Source organism: Setaria italica, chromosome IX (genome assembly GCF_000263155.2).
Source record: "Setaria italica strain Yugu1 chromosome IX, Setaria_italica_v2.0, whole genome shotgun sequence".
NCBI classification, from domain to species: Eukaryota; Viridiplantae; Streptophyta; class Magnoliopsida; order Poales; family Poaceae; genus Setaria; species Setaria italica.
Genome location: NC_028458.1, coordinates 10,922,215 through 10,939,258, shown reverse-complemented (window position 1 = coordinate 10,939,258; position 17,044 = coordinate 10,922,215). Strand labels below are relative to the sequence as shown.

At 44.9% G+C, this 17,044-nt stretch overlaps 2 protein-coding genes across 3 annotated transcripts; one reads left to right on the top strand and one right to left on the bottom strand.

The window, feature by feature from the left end:
* Positions 1 to 1,187: 1,187 nt before the first annotated feature.
* On the bottom strand, positions 1,188 to 3,603 carry LOC101770000 (auxin-responsive protein IAA30). 2 transcript variants are annotated; one of them, XM_004982319.4, is made up of 5 exons: positions 3,072 to 3,603; positions 2,302 to 2,534; positions 1,750 to 1,888; positions 1,590 to 1,651; positions 1,188 to 1,486 (listed from the first exon to the last, which is right to left on the bottom strand). In XM_004982319.4, exons 1-5 carry the CDS (start codon positions 3,401 to 3,403, stop codon positions 1,449 to 1,451), a joined length of 804 nt encoding a protein of 267 aa, XP_004982376.1. In that variant the 5' UTR covers positions 3,404 to 3,603; the 3' UTR covers positions 1,188 to 1,448. The 2 variants fall into 2 exon arrangements, with proteins under 2 accessions (XP_004982376.1, XP_004982377.1); XM_004982320.4 differs by having other exon boundaries at positions 1,750 to 1,885.
* A 10,316-nt stretch (positions 3,604 to 13,919) lies between these two features.
* Positions 13,920 to 15,211, top strand: LOC101769597 (auxin-responsive protein IAA12). The gene is made up of 3 exons (XM_004982318.2): positions 13,920 to 14,310; positions 14,404 to 14,760; positions 14,865 to 15,211. Exons 1-3 carry the CDS (start codon positions 14,093 to 14,095, stop codon positions 14,941 to 14,943), a joined length of 654 nt encoding a protein of 217 aa, XP_004982375.1. The 5' UTR covers positions 13,920 to 14,092; the 3' UTR covers positions 14,944 to 15,211.
* Positions 15,212 to 17,044: the final 1,833 nt, after the last annotated feature.

Sequence of the window (17,044 nt, the reverse complement as noted above, 5' to 3'; positions counted from 1 at the left end):
GTTCCAACATAATATACTCTGACCCGACATTTGCAAATATGTTGCCGTTATAACATTTGGAGTGCAGATGGACCAATTTGTCAAGTTATTGCACAAAATTGAGCATTTTACAAGTTGTTGGACCAATCCGCACCCTTACAGTTATTGTACTAGATTGAGCATTTTACAAGTTGTTGGACTAATCTGTACCCACTTGCTAAGTTGTTGTATGGTGGGTGCAGTTTACTCTTTTATTAGTGGGCTGTAACATGATTTCACAACTATCTGCACGTGGTATTCCATTTTTACCTGTGTACTTTCTCTTGTCGTAAATACAAGTCCTTTAGGACATTGATATTATCTCGTAGTTAGTAATCTATATAAAAGTTTAGAAGTTGAATATTTTGATTTAAGACATATTTAGATGGACTTATATATATTTAGTATCCTCTTTGTAAGTTGCTGGGTGCGTATAAAAACCAGCCGATTGCTTGCTGCCTGGGAATGAACCTGCCATCATTGCAAGGGGGCACAAGATCCCCAAAGGCAAATATGTTTTGCATAATTTAACATAGCTTTATCAAACAGGCATGGACATGTGTGAATACAATGTTCTGACGGCCTGAAAACCGCAGGCAAAGTCCGTATACAATGGTACCACCTTCCATTCCAACACTGGGTCTTCTGCCAACCTTGCACTTTCGTACAAACGAAAGCAAATTATGAACAAAGCAAGTTCTAAACAACTGAAACGTACCTAGCATTTTAAAATACATGATCCACTATATCCATGTATCTGGATGCACATGGCATGCTCCTTCCTTTAGTTGGCGCAGGCATATAAATACAAATCATGGAGATGCGCGGGCTTTGTGTGCACCACAAGCATTGACCCTGTTTCTTGCGGATGCAGTCACGCAGAAAGCCCTGAAGAATATAATGCCTCTCATTATTGGATCCTAGCACCAGTTAGGCAGATAACAGCTTGATAATTGAGCATTCCTGCTGTGCAATTATCATTTGCTCAACACAAGCATTGCGGTAATTGAACGTCGCTGCTAGACAAACAGCAAGATCCCTTCGTTCTTCTTCTTCTTCTTCCTCCTGTTGTTGTTGTGCTAAGAAGGTGACAGCATCCCTGAAGATGAGGTATCGACAGCGATAATCGCATTTTTCAGTTTAAAAATAAAGTTGATAGAAGAGGCGCATATCGATCGATCACACCATCTTTGTTACGTGTATATATATACTTCATATAACAAGATGAAACTTAACCACAATTATACATGCGTGGAGTCCCTAAATTAAAAGAGAAGAAGAGAAGAACACACTAGTACATGAACAACACGCCTTAACCGAGACGACGACACAGGCTTTCAGGGTAGTAAAACTCAACAACATTATGATACAGAGAGGAGCGGACGCGTATCCGTCCTTGCAGTTAATACTGGACGCTCGCGATGCCTTCCTCAGCAACTGTTCTTGCACTTCTCCATCGCCCTGGGAGCTGAAAATGTTAACAGGCCAGACAACAAAAATGGAAGCATTTCGTTAGCATATCAGCTAGAAGCTCTCAAGTGAGTGAGAAACATCTCGTTTATGTGACTGACCGAGGCCGACGGCTTCGGATCCTTTCATGATCCGGAGGCGCTTGCACGACTCCACGAACATCCTGCAGTTTCCCAACAGAGATTCTGATGGTAAGAACATCCTCGGTTGTACTACTATCTCTGATCAACCAGAGAATATCAATTAAGCGGCGGCGCTTACTCCCAGGGCACGTCGCCGACGAGCATCCAGTCGCCGTCCTTGTCCTCGTAGGTGGGCACGTACTCGGAGCCGCTGAGCAGGTCTGCCAGCTTGGTCTCGTTCATGCCCTTCATCCCCTGAGACCCGCCGCAGCTGCCTGCTGAACAAGACATTGTGACAACAACATTATTGCAGTGCCAGAGTACTGCCAGTGAAAGAAACGAAATCTGGAGATTGCAAGTTGCAAATCATGGATCAAGTTGCTAACAGTTGAACTATATGAAAACCTTATCTTGGTATGAACGTATCTGTCGATTAAGCAACTGAACGGATCAATCATACAGCATGTATGGTCAGGTCAAGCCGTATCCCACCGTACAGCTGGATCGGATATACGTACATGCCGACACCGTACGTATACGTGCTCGTGGGTGGGTGGGACAGTGCCAGCCATGGCAAGCAAGGACAGAAGATAGCTAAGGACCAAGCAACCACCGTACAAGCAAAAGGCAGCTGAACATGCTTGCAATCAGAATCAGGCCGGAACCGTACGGAGGATGTATGTGTACGTACCGATGGTGAAGGAGCTGAACATCTTCTCGAGCGCCTTGGACAGCTCCTGGTAGCTCCCGTACATCCTCAGGTCCACCTTGCGCAGGTACGGCGCGCCGTCCATGCTCACCTTCACGAACGCCGCCGCGCCGGACTTGCCGTCGTCCATGTCGCCGCCCCCTTTCTGGCACGACTGGACGGAGAGGATGTTCTTGCGGAACGACCGGACGGGCGGCCAGCCCACCGCCTGCGCCCTGAGGTGCCATCAGACGAAATCCGTTCAGATCACAGACACAATTCAACATTATTTATGATCCACGCACAGCTTCTGCTGATGATGACCGGGTAGTGAAAAACAGAAACATTTTGCAGGAACTGAAAGGCTCTTCTATTTAAAAAGAAAAAAAAAAGGAAAATTCATGTCGGCAGCAATAGCTAAGCTGGGGTGTCCTGGACCGTGCGGACCCACATGGTGCCCGCCTGTCTTATTCTCTGCGCTGTTCTTGCTGTTCATCCATCAGGCCGTCAGTCCGTCACTGTATGGGTGTTACGAGTGTGTCCCGTCTTGCTTGATGTCAAGATCCAAATGACCCCAAAAGACGCAGACCCAAAAGGAGACTTTTTTGTGTGTGGAATGCATAAATTTTATAGCTACGAATTCATATATAGCGCGGCGTCACAAACGAAATGGATAAAATTCGCTGCAATTTAGATTCGCGCTTGACATTTCAGAGGCTAGCCAGAAGGAGAAGAGACATGCAGAAGTAATGGAGGAGGGCGACGTGACATACTTGGGCGCGCGAGGCTTGTCGGCGTCCGGCTGCGCGTCGGTGGTGACCACGCTGCTCTGGCTCGGCGACCTCTTCATGTTTGCACCGCCGGTGGCGGCTGCTGCCGGCGACGCGGCGGCGGCGACAACGTCGGCCGCCGCCGCTGCCTCATCCTCCTCTGCTTCCTCCTCCACGCGCGCCGCGGGCGACGCCGCCGGCTGCCTCAGCTTCAGCTTGAGGTCGATGGTCTCCTCGAATCCCCTCTTCCTCGCCGCCGCGGCCTCCCCGGCGTCGTTCCCGCCGCCGGGCAGGCCGAGCCGGAGCTCGGTCTCCTCGAACCCGAGGCCCGCCATCAAGTATTTCTCCCGGCGCCGCTCCAATGCGCGCAGCTCTCGTTGGCTTGTGTGTGTAGAATGGAAGGCTCTGGCTTTTGGTCTGTGGGCGCACGCCGAGACAGAGAGCAGAAGGCCTGGCTGGCAAGATGCAAGAAGGAGAGAAGTGAAGGGGAGCGAGCGAGATGATAATGGCAGGTGGGTGGTTAAAGAGGCTCGGTTCCCTCTTTCCGGGGCGGCGTATATAATACCAGGGCCATCATCGTGTCATCCATAATGCAAAAAATGCCGTATTTTTGCTTTTGCGCCCAAACTTTGGACACAGAACGTAGTGCTGTGGTATTTCTGGATGAGCAAAGGTTAGGTCATTCTCAACGGTAATTTTATGGACAATAAATGAGCTGTCATGTAGGCAATTACGGTGACATGCCACACTATTTATGAGGTGAGAGAAGATACTAGTTTCATGAGGATGAAACCATGTATACACTATTTCCAAGATGTTTGTGTCTTGCATATAGTCTTGGAAACAAAAAGTATGAAACAATGCATTGTGTGATCTATATTTCATCCATAAATTAAATACACTTTTGCTTACATGACATACATGAAACATTGCAATGAGAATGGCCTTAGAAGAAGGGCCCGCTTGGATAATAGCAGTCCTTTTTGTCTAACTTTGGAAAAAAGAGATGATTAATTATTTCGTTTTGGCTAAACATCACGTTTAGTTTTAAGGCGGCGATCCAAATCCACTTCATCCAAGACTATTTTAATTTCCATCTCATTTTATCAAAAAACATGCGTTAGTTGGTGAACTGTAGAAACATATAGACAATGATAGTGCATTGGTAAAGCGATGTGAAATTAATTTAGTTTTGCCATTGCTTATAAGCAGCTTGAGTTAGAAAATATGAATTTGCAACCTCTACCTACCTATAAGCAATAGTGAAAACACAAACCATGATATTCTTTAATTTTTTTTATCTCCAAGCATCCTTCTATTTTAATTTTTGGGGAGTATCTATTGTTTCTGGACTAACTTTTGTTCCGCAATCGTTAATTTTTCTAACTACTGAATTGAGAACTAACTGCTCATATTCACCCAGCTCTCCTTTTGCTAATGGCAGGAAAGTCAGTGAAATGACGAAAGAAAAAACATGCCAGTCTCCATCTGGACCATTATATTCACTTGGGACAACTTTGCTTAGAATGAGACACTATTGCAAACTTGCCAAACTTTCGTCCAAAACAAAAAAAAAAAGAAAAATCTGCCGACATATAGATGCATGGCATTTCTCTCTCTATCTCTCTGTTTTGTTAATGTGTAGCTAGCGCGAGGTACTCGTGCCTAACGAGCTCGTTCTCCAGCTTATTTTGAAGGGTGTAGCTGAGCCTAACTCAAACAATATTTTATTTTATTTTTGAAGGGTGTAGCTGCTCAGCTTTTCAAGCTAAACCGGATTCGACTTAATAATAACATTATCGAATTGATTCTAATAAGCTGGCCGGAGCCTAACCCGGCCGGCCCTTATCACTATCAGCACGAAAGCAACTTAGGCTAGCTTTTGGCGTTGGCACGAGCCTGTACTGAGGTGAACTAATGCACTGTCGGGTGCAATCAGTTGATGTGTACCTTGTCGCCGCACGCGCGTCCCCTCCCCTGCCCGTGCCCGTACCAACCCGAGCACGGGCGCCTGCGCATGTGGCGCACACGCACACCACCGCCAAGGTACGTACGGACGCCCCTGCCCCTAGCCTGCCTCGTGATCGATTGCTGTTTGCGCCGTGCCTCCTCCCCCTCCCGTCTCATCTGTTCATGCCATATGCAACTGCGCGTGTAGCGAGAGAGAGAGAGAGTTTTGTGTTCATCTCGCTTGAAAACTTGCACACTCTTGCGTGTACGGCCCTTGGAGTCACGACGTACGCTGATGTAATGTCATGTCTGCCACGCTGCCTATACGTTTGCCATCCAAAAGCCAACAAGCCTGTGCGCCCGACTGTCGCTTCACCTTCACGTGCACGTGTGTGTAGCATATTTTTAGAGCATCTTCACATTCATGCACATTCGGGCGTGTCAGCCTTTTGCAACAGCGTTACTTACTTTTGCCTGCCAGCATGTCTATATGTATGTATTGCTTCCTCTCTCTCGTAGTTTCGTCTCTACACTCGATAGCATTCGTCGATCGGATCCTAACATGAACCAAGCAAAAGCTTAATTAAGTGATTAGCGGAGGTGGCTGTACCCTACTCACCAGGGATCAAATATCACGTTTGACGCGCCATGTGTGACTCGTTAATAAATAACACGGCGACGTGTCTAGGACTGTCACGGACTAATTTATTATAACTTTGAACTGCAAAATGTCTAGGACTCGTTAATGATAACACGGCGATGCATATTTGGAAATCCAAGAACATATATACCTCATATGAAAACATCTTTACTTTTCTAAACACAATCTAATCCTTCCAAACAAAAAAGATCCTATGGGCATCCTCACTATCTTGCCTCGGAATCTTACTTATACCAATGGAGGCTCGTTTCGAAATCTCCATGTTAATCTCACGAGATATTAGAAAAAGATAAATTAAATAAATTCTCACAAAACTCAGAAACATCCAGCCATCAATCCGGTAACCTTGAATTATCATTGATAAAATATATTTTTATCATATCTTTTCTGAAACATTACCCGCCTCTAATATTATTAAAATTATCTAAAGTAACCCTGACCATTTTGAAAAATAACATAAAGTAACTCCTAATATTTATCTAAATTACTCACTAATACCATCATGAAAGTAATCTAAAGCAATCCCCTAAATTTGCATCTAAGTTACCGACATTTATTATTATTAAATAACCTAAAGTGACATGAATCTGCATCAAAATTATCTGCATATGTCATAATAAAACAAATATTCCTATCTACACCAATATATGATTCCAAATCACCTATTTCTATCATTATAATATATATAATACTCTTCAGGCATAACGTATCTCACCATGTAGATCATGTATAAATGTATGCAGCAAGTGATGAGAGTACCAATTTCATTGTTAAACACATAGCTCAAACTAAGGATTCAAGTAAACACATATGGATGTGTGATGCGATGTGAAAAAAATTATGAATGTGAATGACAAAATAATGCATAGAGTAATTGCTAACTAAATTCTATCACAATTCAAGTGAACTAAGGTATGAACAAATACATGTATATGAGTATTATGTTAGAATATTCAATAAATGAGAGAGACCAAGATAATAAATTTTGATTATTAGCTTTGAGACCTAATTTGTTAACGAATTTCTAATGCTTATGTTTACCAAAATTACTAGCCCGTGTGGAGCATGGGTTCATGGACTTGTGCAAATTAAGGTGCACCCTAGATGCTGATCACTCGTGTTTGAAGTAGTGAACATTGCACATTTTCACGTACTACCTAGTACTAAGTACCAAAATGGTTAGCTTCTTATCTAGTCCAAAGTGCAACTTACTGTAACAAACAATTAAACAACCTTAGTTTGTACAGCTTAGGAACAAGGTAAGAACATGTTAGGACCAACCAAGCTTTATCTTCCAGTAATGGGCAGTCGTGTGTGCACATTTGCTCTTAGTGAGCCACAATAATAGTCTCAAGCATAACCCATACCAATCGATCTCCATTCTTTGCTACAAGTTTTGATTGAGGCTAGGCACCTTCAGTATCGATTTGTTGTGCTGAGTGCTGACACAATGAGTGTATCTTGCTGTCGTCTTCGTCCTTTTCCCCAAGATTGCAGACACACATAGGTGGTGCTACACAATGTGAGTCTACGTACATCTCAATGATCCCATCCCAGACATCTCACTTGCTCGATCTAGCACCATTGCCCACACCCCATCTTAATGTGTGGGTTTGATGATCGTGACATGGACACTGTTCATATTCGCCTGTCTCCATAACCATCCCACGAGGGTTTGCAGTCGTCCAAGTGTAACTATCCGACAGTTATAGTCGTATAGTTTGATCTTTGAAATTCTTGTTCTGAAAACGCTATTTAGCAGGCAACGTTTCGATCAGCTCCAGCATGGAGAAAGACGGTGTGCCGCCACTATTTGATATTGATCCGCACTTTCTTCCTAATTCATGCCGTGTTCAACGTTTGAGTCACCATCAACTTAAAAGTTTCAATCAATGCTTGGATATTAGGATGAAAGTTACAAAAATTACATTTGCAAGTTGCGGGATCAATGGATTAGCATTGCGGTTTAGGCGTCTAGAGGGCCATGGCAGTGGCATCCTCTGTTCAAAAAGAAGGGGGCATATATGTAGAATATATATGATCCGTCTTTTTTATTTTTTAGCCTTTTTTCGAAAGATTCTCACAAATACGTTCCTGGTGGAACTAATTCTAAAAATGGACCCTTAGCTTGGCGCCATCCACGCTGGCGCCAAGCTTACACGTCTCGGCGCCAGCCATCCTGGCGCCAAGGTCCATGTGCAGCTGCTGACGCGGATGCCGACGTGGCGGGGGCTTGGCGCCAAGCCTTGGCACCGTGGATCTTGGCGCCAAGCTTGGCGCCGAGCAATTTACCCCATGCCTCCTGGCGTTTCGAACGAAACAAGTATAATTATTCCGAGGAGTGTGCAACAAACTACGCAGGGGGCATATATGTAGAATATATATGATCCTATAGAAGTCTGCTACATTAATATATTTTTTTATTTTTTTTACACTTTTGACGTGATGCAGAATATAGTGGTACTTAATCCATGGTCAATGGGAACTTAATCTATGGTCAATGAAGCATACAATTGGCAAAAACAAGGAGAAAGGTTTAGTTGCCATCTAGTAGGTACCTACTTTAGTAGTGGGGACCGGCCGTTACTTCCTTCGAGAAGCAGTTTCTGAAAACGGGATGCGCAGACGCATTGAACAGAGACTGAAGAAAGTTGAACACACTGGACAAGGGAGAGAATATGAATAACTGACCAGTACATGATTCATTACAGTAGCAAAGAAGAAAGATCTCCATACATGGTTCACACACCGGCAAATGCATTTGTTTATACGCTCGATGCGGGAGGTTATTGCGACACATGGCATCTCTTCCAAACAGAAAACTAACTGAACATGAACCTTTTGCTCTAATCGTGGGAACCCAGCTGCAGTATTCAATACATCGAGCGGAACAAGTCCAATTGCACTGCATCGATCAGTGCCAACACTTTAGTCGGTGCAGCTGTCAGAATCATATGCAATGCATATGCAGCAGACCGCCTCGAATCCAAGGAATTTTCTTCTCTGTTGGCCGGGCGACATCAACAGCAGGCCGGCCAGGTACACACATCACAGCTTGATCGAGAATATAGCATTAATTAAACTTCTAATCGTGTAGTACGGTTGAAACGCACATAGTTTAGGAGCCCAATTATCAGAAGCGTTAGCTCTTGCTACGGTTTCTGCTTGTGCCTGCAAGAGGTTGCAGGAACAGAAGGCATCGCCAACAGTCAAATGGTACTGGGAGGGCTTTGATCTAAATGAATGCGTGCACCCAATCATATGACAGGGAATCAGGGATTGATTCTTGCGCGTTATATAATTAGGTGAGGAGCTTCATCATTTCAAGGCAGTTACCACCAACAAACCGGTCATCATCATAGCTAGCTTCGATAGATTGCATTTGGATCGATTAATGCTGACAAAAGGAGCATATCATATGCAGCAGCATGGGATAGCACACACGATCGACCTTGCTAGCTGCAAAAAGAAATCGTGTCCTGCATCATGGAGCACTGCGCATGTGTCGACATCAGGAGCATGATCTCAAGTTCTCGGCGCCTAAAGAACACAAGGAAGAGTCAGATTAGCTATAAGCTGGGTAGCGCTACTAGGTGTCGACCTATTTAACTTAGTTGTACCAATATTTGTTTTACTTTGATTAGTTTTTGGACCGTACGTTACGGCTATCAATCGCCCGAGACGTTTGTTACCTTTTGTTTGGCGCCTGTCCTTGGCATGATGTTCGTCTGTCACATGTGCGTATGGTTAGACCTGGCTTGCCAATCTATATATCTGTCACAGTTCTGCCAGATTAGGGCTCCGGTATCCCCCGGGCTTACATGATCAACATGAGGTTGATGTCAATATGTAGATATTATGAAAAATACAAGCTCTAGGAGATGTTTCCCACTTAAAAAGGAGTTAATCTTGATATGGTTTTGAAGCACGCGACTACCATGAAAAGATTCTCATGTCCTGGCGGGTGCTATTACATGCATCGGATTTTCTTCAGAAGATTTCCATACATGGGTTATATAATTCATGTGATTTTCTTCATATAAACATGAGCCAAATCCTATAAGATACACTAAGATTCCTATTAATCTCAAAGAGGTCTAATAGAAAAAATTGAGACATGAGGGGTACCATGGCCGGATGCCCCTGCCAGCCAAGTGTCCTTCTGTGTGGAGAGAAAATTAAAAGTTGCTAAGGAACAGCTATTATATCTGCGTAATTAATCTATAGATGAATTTCTACACCATGAGCAGTAGCCTTTCATCTTGGTGCTGCTGTTTGGCGTTCGGGCCAAGTTTGCATAAAGATTACTGTTGTAATGTTGTTATTCCCGTTTTCTTAATTAATAAAATATGTGCACTTGTATATTATATTCTTGGAAAAAAAGTTTTAGATGATTTTGCATACGCTTTATACACCGAATACATTTTTAAATTTAAATTCTATTGATTTCCGATTCCAAAGGTTTGAACTCTGAAACTTGAATATCCTTCTTTTTTGTTTTATCACTACTGTAGCAGTAGTTATCCCTGCACAGGATCTGGGTTTTTGCACCCGTTGTGACGGTGAGTTATGGAAGCTAGGAGCAGCATTCATACAGTTTCTAAAGACATTTACAAATCATCTTATGTTGATTAGTAAGTAATCAGATGGATTGTTGCTTGTTTGTATGAGTGGGGATTAGTACTCTTCAAACTGATGACAAAAAACTAATTTCTTCACCATTGTCTAGAAGGCATTGGAAACAAGCCCTTAAATACTGGAGGACATGATTTTACCTGCATCGTACAAGACAAGCCTGCTCCCGAAAGCACTAACCTTTTGCTTTTTCTAGAAGTGCCCGTTAAGTGCGGTTTCCAAAAGGTATGTAGTTTGATTCAACTAGTCCCAACTCCCATGATACCGTATTATGAGCCAAATCTTTTAGGCAGGGGGACCATTCGGTTCTCATCATCAAATTAAGGAGAGTGCACTTTATTTAGGGAATAGCACAGCCCAACAGTATGATTTGTGTGAAGATTTTCAAACAAACAACTCTCCCACTTGGCTTTGTTGGACCTTTAGCAAACCAAAAGGTGCAACAGCAACAGCAAGAGAGATTTGCTGAATAACAGTATCTCATTAGTGGTTAAAGAAATACGATGGTGGGGGAAGTGAAGTTGACGAAACTACTAACAGGATACAATTATGAACCATGGATGGTCGAGCTTTAATTTTCACGTCTCATGGTTGTTTCTTAAAAGTGATGTTTCTCTTTTATTTGCCTGCTAGCTAGTTTTAGAACGCCTAAATTTCTCTTTCGAAACGCCATTTAAATGCTGGTCTGACCAAAACAGCGGTGCCAATTTAAGTACGTTGAGTCATCGACCATCATTTTTCCGGTGATCGTCAATTGCATGTATTTGAATTGTGAAAAATTCCTTCATGCTGTCTAACCTTAAAGTCTAAGTGCCAACAAGGTGATGCGCAATGATAAGCATTGGGTGTAGTTTACTCAAAGATCTGTGGGAAGCGGAGAAAGAGATGCGTGTATGCACCCAAAAGCAACGGACCACTATGCCAAAAAACAATTTGTGCTAGCGGGTCACCAGCACAAATGATTTTTCAATTTGCATTGTTGGTAAGGACAAAACGTGTTTAACTAGTCACAAAACTTTATCTTACATATTAGAATATATTTTTGTTATATATTAGAAGACATATGTGTTACCATGTAGGAGCTTCAAAAATTTTAGAAGTCATTTACTATTTTATAAGATTTAAATGATTATAAGCATACTTATTGAATTAATTCATATTTGAACTAAATCTTCCACATATAAGATACAAAAAATTTCAGAAAATGATGTTAAGGACCAATGTTCCATTTTAGCTCAAATTATGAAAGTAACGAAAGGTTCACAAAATATATTAGGTGAATTTATCATTTGTATTTAAATTTTTGGTGAAACCAAATTCTAAAAATATCTAAATTTGATCTGAAAGTCTTATAAATTGGTAAAGAATCATTTTATGAGCGCACAGCCTTGATACAAAAGTTCCAACATGTTTTAAGAAAATTGGACTATATATTGTTAACAAATGGTTACATTACTTATAATGTTTCATAGGACTCAACTAAAACGCTCAAACTTGTGAACTAACTTGTAAAAAAAATCACCCTATAAATCTCAATAATATTTGTACATATATTAGACTACATATATACATTCTTTTGTACGAGTTTCAATAATTTTGAACACATTGACTTGGTTTAAAAATATTAAAAAGAAAATAAAAAGTTTAAAAGGATTTCTGTTGGCGGGTGTGTATGTCACCTGCCAACACACATTTGTACCCACCAGCGCAAATAGCATAAATGTGGTGCGGGAAACAAAAATTTTCATCCGTGAGCGCGAGCGAAACACACTCCCTCTCTCCTTTTCTATCTCAAATGCTCTCAATCTCTCCTATCCTCACATCTCTTTCCTCTCTCTCCCCCTTATCTCCTTCCTTCCTCCCGTTCACGGCGGCGGAAGCGGATGAGAAGCCGCGGCTGATGCGAGCAGCGATCGGCGCGAGTGGCTAGAGCAGCAGCTGGCAGAGGTGGGGCCAATGTGGGTCGGAGGAACCGTGGCCATCGCGAGCCAGCAACGGACCTACAGTTGGCACGGGCGGGGATCCGCTACAAGCGCGGGCGAAGGAACCACGGGTAGTGCGGGCAAAGGGGCTACAGCCAGCGCGGGCCACGGCGACGGCGAGCAGCGGCCGGTGCAGGTGACCGCAAGCTGCGGCTAGCGTGGGTGGTCAAGAGGAAATCCTCGTTGGTTTCCCCGTATCGATCTCTGTTGCTGCGTTCCAGCTGCCAAGGTGAGTGGTTTTCTTCCTTCCCTTGCTTGTTTTGATTCTTCCTTCTGGCGTGAGATTTTGTTTTGTGATTTTTGGTGATTTATTGATGCGTTATGGTTTTGCACAGCTGGTACGAGCCGGCCAGCCCTTCCTCATCTGCATCCTCTCCTCTCCTATCTCTCTTGCTTATCTCTGTCCTCCGGCCGGCCCAAGCAACGACGAGCAGCACTGGCTGGTGGAGGAGCGGCAAGCATCAGCTGAGCAGCGGAGGAGCAATTGCCGATACGCGTGACGGCGAGCAGTGGCCAGCTGATGGAGGAGCGGGTGCCGACGCTGACGACGACGAGCAGCAGCCGGCGCCGTTGGCGGTCGAGCAGAACTGGCCGTGCGGCTGTGGTGGGGCAGGCTGCTGGTGGCTATGGCCACTGGCAGCACTATTTTTTTTTTGTGTCGTACAACTATCAGTGCTGACGGGTGATAGAAGACACCGCCGGTGCAACACCCGTCAGAGCAAATGACGATATATGCTGGCTCAAGGTTACTATCCAATCCGCCAGATACATTTTGGTCGCCAGTACAAATTTTTTGTGGCGTGATGGACAGTGCCCCTATATTCCGTGATACATATTAGATAATGCTCCATGCGATCGACAGGGCCGAGAGGGAACAGCTCATAATGCGCAAGAGATGCTCCCCCAATATCTCCAACCATAGCATCGTAGTAATCATTCCACACCTGTTTTTCTATTACCCCTTGATCATCCTATTGTTCATCTATAGAACCGGCTTATCGGCTCAACACCCGGTTTCGCAGTTTCAAACCGATAAGCATACCTCAGAAATGTTACACATGCATCTAACCTGATCGAGTTTCAGTTCAGATCAATGCACCCAACTACTAATCCGACCGAAATCGGATCATGGGTCCTAAGAACCGAAACCGTTTCGATCGACAACCCGTTAACACGCCATGTGCCCCCTTGAATTCAAAATCAACCCGGGACCCGGAAAACCGCGTATCCAGCCACCCCATTTGGTCCAACTAATGGAGGAAATTAGATATGTGTGCGTATCATGATTGAAGGTCAGATTAAAGGTGTATAAACATATGTAGACTATACACTATAGATATCATATATGTGTATATATATATATATATCCTCCAGCCGGGTGGCGGGCCCCGCCCACATGGGCTGCCGCCGGGTCCTACGGCCCCGGCCGGCGCGCCGTGTGACCCCGTCGACCGAGGAATCCATGTCGCCGGCCGGCCCGGCAGGCCGCTCGTGGCTGCGCCCCCGTCACCCTCGCAGCACAGCCTAGCCCACGCCCCCGACGTCGCTGCATGCATGTGTCCGTGTCGCCTCTCCCCCTCTCCGTCCCGGCTGTCCAAGCTCCTATAAAACACGCGCACCCAGGCCATCCATTCCATCCCCAAGGCAAAACACACCACCTCATCTCATCTCATTCTCATCAGCGAGCAACTCCTCCAACTCGTGACAGACGTGTTAGAGACGCAGAGGCAGCCGCAACCGGAGAAAGACTACCTCGCCGTCGTCGTTGCCGGGCTAGCTTACTCAAAAGTTGGGAGATGGAAACCGTCGTGGGAGACCTCATGGCCACCGAGCTCAGGCTTGGCCTGCCGGGCACAGCCGACGACAGCCAGCCCCAGATGATGAAGGCGGCGGTGCCGTCGGCGCCGTCGACGCCTAGGGGCAAGAAGCGCACCACCACCGACGCTGTGGAGGACGCCGCCGCCGCCGAGGAGGCCAGCAAGCATGATGCCGAGGCAGCACCTCCTGCAGCCAAGTGAGTAGTAGCCTTCATCAGGCTCTCAGTTCACATGCTAAGAACTGTCTCTTGGAGCTCCGGTTCTTACAAGCTACATGTCTACTCTTGCAGGGCCCCCGTCGTAGGTTGGCCACCGGTGAGGTCCTACCGGAAGAGCTGCTTCAAGGCGAGCAGCAAGCAGATCAGCAAGGCGACCAAAGAGGAGGCGGCGCCGGCCAGCAGCAACGCCGCCGCACCGTCCGCGGCCGCAAGCACCACCACCGGCTCCTTCGTGAAAGTGAGCATGGACGGCGCCCCCTACCTGAGGAAGGTGGACCTGAGGATGTACAAGGGCTACAGGGAGCTCCGCGAGGCCCTGGAGGCCATGTTCGTCTCCTCCAACAGCGGCGGTGCCAACCTGTCCGAGTTCGCCGTCACCTACGAGGACAAGGACGGCGACCTCATGCTCGTCGGAGACGTGCCGTTCGAGTAAGTACTAAGTACCAAAGTCCTTCATCTTTTTAGATGCAACTTAAGATCTTTTTTTGATGTTATCAACAAGAGTGCTGATGGTCTCTTGTACTTTTTTGCAGGATGTTCACTAGCACTTGCAAGAAGCTGAGGATCATGAAGAGATCTGAAGCCACAGGCCTGGGTTCAGCGAGACAATGAGAAGATCTATCTGAGGGCCAGACAGCATGTCATGAGCTTCTTTTTTTTTTTCTTCTTTTTATTATTTTTGTTCTACTGGTTGGATCCCCAAGCCAAAGGATGAGCTTGGGTGCGTCAAAGCGCATACATGGATGTGTGCAGCTTTGATTCTGTAAGACAATTAGGTCTTTTAGCAGCACAAAGGAGATGTGCTGAGGTTGTTTCAGTTAACTCTCCATGTGTTTGTACAAACGAAACACAGTTATATTGATCGTTGATTATTACTTGATATCATGTTGCCGGCCGGGCAGCCAGAGGGAAAAGCTCTGGTCCTCGTGAGCTTTTCCCAGCCTTTTGTTGCTCTGGCGCCTTCGTTTTCGTATTTGGATGCCAATTCAGTCCATGGCGTTAGACCATTAATCTTGGTAGTTGTGTTTGGATGTCATAATCATTCTTCAGGGTGACTCGAAGGAAAATTATCTTTTTTGAGGAAGATTATACAGAAGAGAAATCGCATTTAAACAAAGATATAGCGCAAAGTCTGCGAATATGCAAATCAATTCCTCCTATGTTAGTTTGCTCACAACACTTGGAATTATTAAACAGGTCATTAGATTCACAACAAAAGAAAAGGGCAACTTGTTCTTGTTGCAGTACCTTAACCTTCCACCCCCTGCACGTTCTAGAACAAATTGACTTGATATGAAAAAGCTTTGAATCTTGGATCCAAATCCATCGGTGCCATGCCCATGCGCAACCCGCGGATTAAAATTCGATGTTGGCTGATGCCAAGATCCAAAACCAATGTGACCGAGCCCATCAGTCAAACGAGAAAAAAGAAGGTTATCACCGAGATCGGTCAAAGGAAGCACGTACAGTGGCGGAGACACAACGCCGACGGCCTGCCTGCGTTTTGTTGTCAACACATGCACCGGTCGAGGCGCCGGCGGACACGAGGCATGTGGGTGCACATGAGAGCTGCATCGAGGAAGCATCCATTGGCATCAGGGAAACTAGCTAGTCCATCTGTACTCTGTAGTAGTAGTTGATTATTGGTTGCCACGTCTTTATCCGGCCCATCATCAGAAGGAAAAAGAAAATATAGCAAAGTCAATACCCTCCCCTGAAATACAATAGAAATTTGGGAGTCTTTGCACTTAGCAGGATCTTGTGTACCTTCTGGGATGCTGCGGGTTGTATGGTTGCTGGCGTACATGACGCCTGGAGATACGGCAGGTCCATCTGCTGCTGGCAAAGAAAATGCTTCAGCGCGGATTCTTCAGACCACGTCCAACAAGGCAAGGGGGGTACCATGATACTGTACGAGATATATCAACGCATACCTTTGCTGTGCGGCATGACCAATGAGACACACAAGGTGCATGATTTGGATGTAGACTCAACGCGTCAGAACCTCCTCTCTGGTTCAGGGATATCTAGCAAAATTTATCTTTACCCATAAATATCTAGCAAACTTTCGGTTGCATCTAGTCCTTGTCCCTTTGGTTTTCTTGCTCTAAACTTCGCTACAGAAACCTAAGTTTAGAATTATATATGTGCCTACTAGTTCAAGGATATTGTTTGTCTCCCTTCCTCTTCCCATGTGTTCTGTTTTTTAGATTTTAGGTATTACAATATAATGCTCTAAAAATTAAATAATCTGAGTTATGGAAGCAGCTAGATCATTCAGACATGGAGTACCATACAACTCCAACTCTTCCTTCATTTTTACGAACACCAATATTTCTTTGACAAGAGGAGCCATGCCCAATACTAGGAGGACTACAACATCGGCTAGAATCACTACCCGTATCGGGCTTCTTGACTCCGCCACATAAAACATACAATCATCTATAAGTAACCAATATTTCAAACATTTTTCTAACTCAGTGGCGGATGTGGCCCGTGAGCCTAGAAGAGGCTCCCTCTTATTCCTCCTCCTTCCTTCCCTTCTCTTTTTCTTCCTACTTCCTAAAAATCATGGAGGGGCTTAAAGGGGGCTCCATCCGAGCGATGGTAAGGGGGCTAGAGCCCCACCCGCCCACCACTAGATTCGCCTCTGTTCCAACTTATAGAAATCTATATAGTTTGATCTTTAGAAAGAAGTTAAAGATAACATCCT

Excerpts from the sequence above, each read along its gene's own strand:
- LOC101769597 (XM_004982318.2), top strand. The coding sequence starts at position 14,093 with ATGGAAACCGTCGTGGGAGACCTCATGGCCACCGAGCTCAGGCTTGGC. Across the intron at positions 14,311-14,403 it reads GCAGCACCTCCTGCAGCCAA|GGCCCCCGTCGTAGGTTGGC; the intron begins GTGAGTAGTAGC and ends CTACTCTTGCAG. Across the intron at positions 14,761-14,864 it reads GTCGGAGACGTGCCGTTCGA|GATGTTCACTAGCACTTGCA; the intron begins GTAAGTACTAAG and ends ACTTTTTTGCAG.
- LOC101770000 (XM_004982319.4), bottom strand. The coding sequence starts at position 3,403 with ATGGCGGGCCTCGGGTTCGAGGAGACCGAGCTCCGGCTCGGCCTGCCC. Across the intron at positions 2,535-3,071 it reads GACAAGCCTCGCGCGCCCAA|GGCGCAGGCGGTGGGCTGGC; the intron begins GTATGTCACGTC and ends ATGGCACCTCAG. Across the intron at positions 1,889-2,301 it reads GTTCAGCTCCTTCACCATCG|CAGGCAGCTGCGGCGGGTCT; the intron begins GTACGTACACAT and ends TGTCTTGTTCAG.